The 5,440-nt window shown below is 64.9% G+C and overlaps 2 protein-coding genes across 2 annotated transcripts; one reads left to right on the top strand and one right to left on the bottom strand.

Annotated features, from left to right (window-relative positions):
* Positions 1-1,811: 1,811 nt before the first annotated feature.
* CHLNCDRAFT_136272 (hypothetical protein) lies at positions 1,812-2,935 on the bottom strand (the record flags this gene model as incomplete). The annotated part of the gene is made up of 4 exons (XM_005842643.1): positions 1,812-2,051; positions 2,146-2,223; positions 2,441-2,583; positions 2,737-2,935. The coding sequence occupies 4 exons, from the start codon at positions 2,933-2,935 to the stop codon at positions 1,812-1,814; spliced, it is 660 nt and encodes a 219-aa protein (XP_005842700.1).
* Positions 2,936-3,490: 555 nt separating this feature from the next.
* CHLNCDRAFT_136271 (hypothetical protein) lies at positions 3,491-5,236 on the top strand (the record flags this gene model as incomplete). Its single annotated transcript, XM_005842644.1, has 5 exons — positions 3,491-3,692; positions 3,811-4,003; positions 4,232-4,350; positions 4,650-4,816; positions 5,126-5,236. Coding segments are annotated over 5 exons (792 nt in total), but the record flags the coding sequence as incomplete, so codon positions are not given.
* Positions 5,237-5,440: the final 204 nt, after the last annotated feature.

Below are 5,440 nucleotides of genomic sequence, written 5' to 3'. Positions count from 1 at the left end.
CTTTGCGATGGCCGGCCGCTCGCAGCCACATTGCCCCAGTATTTACACTTTTCTGGCTGCTGTGGCAAGGGGCGTGATCAGCGACTTCGAGTCGGGCAAGCTGAACAGCGAGGCGCAGCAACGCTGGGCCGAGCATTGCGCCGCCAGCGAGGCGAGTGGCGCCTGCAGCAGCAATCTAACATGCAGCCGCCCCTCTGCTAGCGCGCGCGGCGTGGTTGATGTGTCTGGTTTAGCGGGCGTGTTCTGCAACCATTGCGTGGCTGGGCGCGATGCCATGCTGGCAATGCGCACTCCCGAGCAGTGGGAGTACCACATCCGCACTTTCACCAGCGTGTTGCTGCGCCGGCCAGACATCGCGGACGCCTACATCGACATCGGCTGCCGCCTGAAAGCGAGCCTGCTAGCGGCGCTGCAGCGCCATGTGGACGCTGGTGACCTGGCACCTGGGGTTTTGGAGAAGGTGAGAAGGCATGGGCGGACCTCTGGCATTCTGGTGGCCACATTCATGCCTAAGGCCGATGCCTCGTGCCCCACGCAGCTGAATGTGATGGTGCCGTGGATGCATGCATTTGACCATGACGTGCCCTGCCAGCTGCAGTTCAGCGGCTTGTACCAGGTATGAAGCCTTCCCTGCAATCAAGCCCTGCCGGCACCTTCCTCCCACGCACAACTGACCCTCACCACATTGCCCATGCTATCTCCCTGCTGCTTGCAGGAAGGCGTGGGTCGCCGTGTTGGAGAGCAGTCTGAGCAAGTTTGGTCGCGTGTGAAGCCTTTCTCTCTTGTCGCGCGCTACATGGCGCCCCCCCGCTGGTGGGATGGCTACAACTCGTTGTTCGCACTGCTGGGGCAGCTGGTGCAGCGTGACCTGCCGCAGCTGCTGGAAAAGAAGCTGAAGAACATTGGCAACACCATTAGTGCGTTGCGCTGCGTTGTTTGCCTCTCCTGCATTTTGTTCCCTTGTTGTGGCACCAGAAAGCCCCGCCTGTGATGGCTTCCACACACAGGCCGGTGCTGCCTGCGCCCTGCCTGCGCCCTGCCTGCAGGTCAGCACGAGAAGGGGATTGAGGACTTGAGAGCCGAGGCCTCCGCTGCTGGTGTGGCTGATCTGGAGGCAGCGCTGGCTTCTCTTCAACCCAGCGGGCCGGCATCGACTGTTGGCATCAGCACAAAGGTGCGCTTGATAGGTGATTCATATGATGCTGGCGCTGCTGATGTGGCAAAGCCATGCCACCGTCCATCATCTACAGTGTGCTCCGTTCCGTGCTTGCCACAGGTGCGCTATGTTGAGGCGTTGATGAAATGGAACGCGCACCAGGAGATGCGCAAGCAGAGATGCGCTAGAGGGGTGGGCCCGGTAGGCGCAGAGAGCGGGCAGGCGGGCTGGGCGGGCACGCAGGCTGGCGCCACGTCAGCACATTTTCAACCCAAAAGGACTTCAGAATCAGCATCAGAGCCCTCAGAAATGGGCGGGTGCAAGTTTGCAGAGCAATCTGAGGGGGGTGAAAAGTAGATGGCTTCTGATGGAGGCCTCAACCCCCCCCCGAAGGACGCTCCCGACAGCCATCTGGTCCAGATGGGTGACGGGCAGCCTGACACCAAATTCCACCAAACTTGCTGGGCACACCCAAGGGCACCGCAGGGGTGCAGGGCAGGCAGAACGGGGGCAGGTCCAAGCAAGTTGAGGCTGCAGAGGGCATGGTTTTGTGGAACCGGCGCCCCGCCGGGCGCCATGGGGCAGCAGAACATTGCCGTGTGCCCTTATACCCTCGTCCCACTGCCTCTGCACTGCCCGCCCTAAACCAATGAGCTCACCTGCCTTCTGCAGTCGCGGCTGCCGCATTGCCCTCATCATAGAGCATGTGGTCTGCAAACTGCTTAGGCGGTTTCCGTACGCGCTTGCCCAGCTGAGCGCCCAACGGCGCGCGCTGCTCCGCTGCCGCTGCCGGAGCCGTGGCAGTGATGCATGCAGAAGCATCAACCTCCGCCTCGGTGTCGCTTTCGTCATCCTCCACGACCTGCTGCCGCAGCCTGCGCCGTGGCGGTGCCGCCTGCACAGCAAGGGATGAGCTGAGTGAGGACCCATAGCAACAACAACACCTGGTGTGTTCCAGCAGATGTAGGCTAACAAACCAGGCAGCGCACCTGTCCCATGCCACGCTCGCCATCGCTGCCACTGCTTGCCTCGCCTGCGCCGGCACCCGTTTGCGTGCCAGCGCCCGCCTGTACAGCCATGGTTGGCACGCTGTGGGTGAGGCTCCTCAACGTAGCAGCAGTAGCAGCGGGGATATGCGGCACCAGATTTAGAACGCCTGACCAGCCAGCGCACCTGCTTTGTTGCCCCGGGTTCCCCGCCGCCGCCAGCCGTGGCTTCAGCTGCCGCTGTGCGCATGGTAATAGTCGCCGCTGCTGTTTGGGCCATACGATGCGGTGAAGTGACCTCCGGCTGACCCCCATCCCCGCCAGCATCATGCTCAGGGGAGCCAGGCTCCTCAACTGGATCTGTCACCCCGGTTGCCGTGCGCTGCAAGGTGGATGTCGCGCCCATCTTGTTGCCAAACTTGAACGCGGTGTTTGCCAAGCCTGCAGCAGGCAGCCGAGGAACTGATGAAGGGAGGCAGAGCAGGCAGGCAGGCAGGCAGGCAGGCAGGCAGGCAGGCAGGCAGGCAAGGCAGCAGAGCCTGCAGGACCAAGGCATGGAGAGACTGGCTGCCTGAGCGTCGCTACCAGGCGCACCTGACGGGGCGTCGAGCTTGCAGCCCGTGACAGCATTCATCATCATCTCAACATGCTTCCCTCCCACGACTTCGGCAGCTGCCAGAAACTCCAGAACTCGCAACAGGAACTGCAAGTTCTCCGCCGTCGCCCCCTCCGAAATGTCGGCAACCATGCGTGGCGTCACCCGCCGCCCGCCGGCGGATGCCACTATCTCCATCAAGAGAGCCTTCAGCAGTGGGCCCATGCCGGCAATATTGTGCGTTCTAGCCCATCCATTGCTGTTGGAGTATGCAGACTGTAACAGCAGAACGCCCCGCAGGTCAGGATGCGCCTTGGTGGTTCTATCCCACTTTTGCAGTAGAGCTGTAAGATGCTTGTGTTGGGACTTGCTGGTGCCGCCTTTCAGGGGTTTGGCAGACACGCCGAGAGTGCTGCCTTTGCCACCAGAGGTTGTCGCTTTGTCGCGGCCCATAGCCCCCGCTAGAATGACATTTAGGCTACCCGGAGTCGATCACAACAAACGAGAGGGAAAATGGTGGAGGTTTGAGGGAGATGAAGCCTGAAATGCATGATGGGTGGGGGATTCATGACCCCCGCCAGGGGGGGACCGGTGATCGGGAGGCCTACCTGAGCGCCCTCGTGGTGCTGGCACCAGCAGGGAAACATCCTGCTCCCGGCCCCCCCAACACTTGCCAATTGGTCTTCTTCTTCTTCTGGAGCGTCCAGCATGAGTATTTGCGCCGCATAGCACCCCCTGCCATCACCAGCGCCAATGGAGCGGCTCCTGGCGCCCCAGCGGCGCGGCTACCTGCTGTTCACGCTGGCCACCATCACCATAATGTACACCTGGTCATCTGTCAACCACCTGTCCGAGCTGATCGAGGCGGAGCCCGACCTGCCCACAGAGTCGTCCATCTTCAAGCGCGCCGAGCAGAACATAGCCTCTCACCTGCACCTGCAGGCCGGCGTAGCGAGTAAGCGCCCTACGGCCAGCGGTCACCCCCTCTTGTTGCTGCTGCCAGCGCCGCCGCCGCCGCCGCCCTGCTCCACTGCCCTCCTCACGCCGGCTCTGTCGCTGCCCCGCTGCTGCAGAGTTTCGCGGCATGGTGGGCAACCAGCTGCCCAACGGGTTGCAGGGGCAGCAGGAGCAGCAGCAGCAGAAGCCCTGGGCCAAGAAGGCGGGCCAAGGGGGCAGCAGCGGGGCGACGGGAGGTGGCGGCAAGGCCAAGCCGGGGCTGGCCGTCACAGTCACCGAGGGGCGGTGCAACATGCTGAACAACACAGAGTGAGCTGGCTGGCTGGCTGGCTGGCTGTGGATCAGTTCCGGCTGCTGTTGGGTGCTGCCACGTTGGTCGGATGGGCCGCCAGATGACCGCTTTTCGCCCGGCCCTCGCTTGGCCGCCTCGGTGCCGCGCCAGCGCCTGTCCGGGCGCCTCCGCTGCGGCTGCCTGCGCCAGGTGCAGACGGTGAAGCAGCGCTCATGTTCTTTCCTCACTGCGGTCCCCTGCTGCAGCTACTGGGGGGATGCGCTGGTGTGGGGGCACAGCCACAAGACGGAATCGGCGATGGAGTGCTGCCAGGCATGCACCGACTTCAAGCCCGCGGCAGACAATGAGCAGATGGATTGCAACAGTGAGTCGGTGGGAGATGGGTGGTGGGTGCTGCCATTGGGTGCTGCCATGGGCTGCCGTCGCCTTTTTTGCTGGGTGTGCATGCTGCCTGCCTGCCTGCAACAGCGGCGGCAGGGGGTGCTGCCTCTGTCGGCTGCCTGCCGGCTCCGCGTGCGCGTGCCGCTGCCGCCGTCGTTTTGCTGTGCCTCGCCTGCTGCCGCCGGCACCCGCTGCCGCCGGCGCCTGGGCCGCACCACCTTGCCGCGACCGCGCCGCTCACGGCTGCCCGCAAGCGCACTGCCCCTGCTCACTGTACCGCAGTCTGGGTGTACTGCGGGGACAAGGCGCTGTGCGGGGCCCACCACAAGGAGTGCTGGCTGAAGCACCTGGCGCACCCGTATGGCACGGCGCCCGCTAAGGAGGGCCCCGATGTCGGGTGGACCACCGGGATACTGGCAGCCAAGGACGAGGCGGCGGCGGATGTCGGGGTGAGGCGCCGGGCTGCCAGGGCGGGGATCCAAGGGACGGGTTGGGAAGCGCTGAGTGGGCCGGGCGGCTGCCTGGCTGCGGTTGCCAGGCTGCGGGCGCCGGGCTGGCCGGGGGAGGCGGCATGCCGGTGCACCCTTGCCGCGCTGCTGCCCGCTGTTTGGCCCACCATCTCTGCACCTCTACCCCCCACACACACCTCGTATTCGCTTGCTGCGCCGCTGTGGCTGGCGTGCCGGCCACCCGTACGGCCTGCATGTACTGCTCAACATGTACCGCCCTGCCCTGTCCGTACCACGAGCGTACCGCAGGGCGGCGGCGGCGCCGAGCGCGCTTTCCACGTGGTGATCACGGCGGCGGGGTCGGCAGTGCACTGGCAGTCCCGTGTGGGGTACTACTGGTTCAAGAAGATCAAGAAGCAGGTGCGCGGCAGCTGCCGGGCGGCCACAGCTGGCCGAGCAGCGCGCGCGCGTGCCACGGCTGCCGCGCCGGGCGGCGCTCACAGAGCACGCTCGGCGCGGCCCCGAAGCTGGGCTCTGCCCATGCGCCAGACCCTGCGCCACCACCCCCTAAGCCCTTGCCGCCTGGGCCGGCCTGCGCCCGCACCGGCCTCCCACCTCCCGTCG

The sequence above is a fragment of the Chlorella variabilis genome (assembly GCF_000147415.1).
Source record: "Chlorella variabilis unplaced genomic scaffold CHLNCscaffold_156, whole genome shotgun sequence".
Lineage (NCBI taxonomy): Eukaryota > Viridiplantae > Chlorophyta > Trebouxiophyceae > Chlorellales > Chlorellaceae > Chlorella > Chlorella variabilis.
The sequence above is the reverse complement of the archived record's forward strand: the minus strand, read 5'-3'. Positions and strand labels throughout refer to the sequence as shown.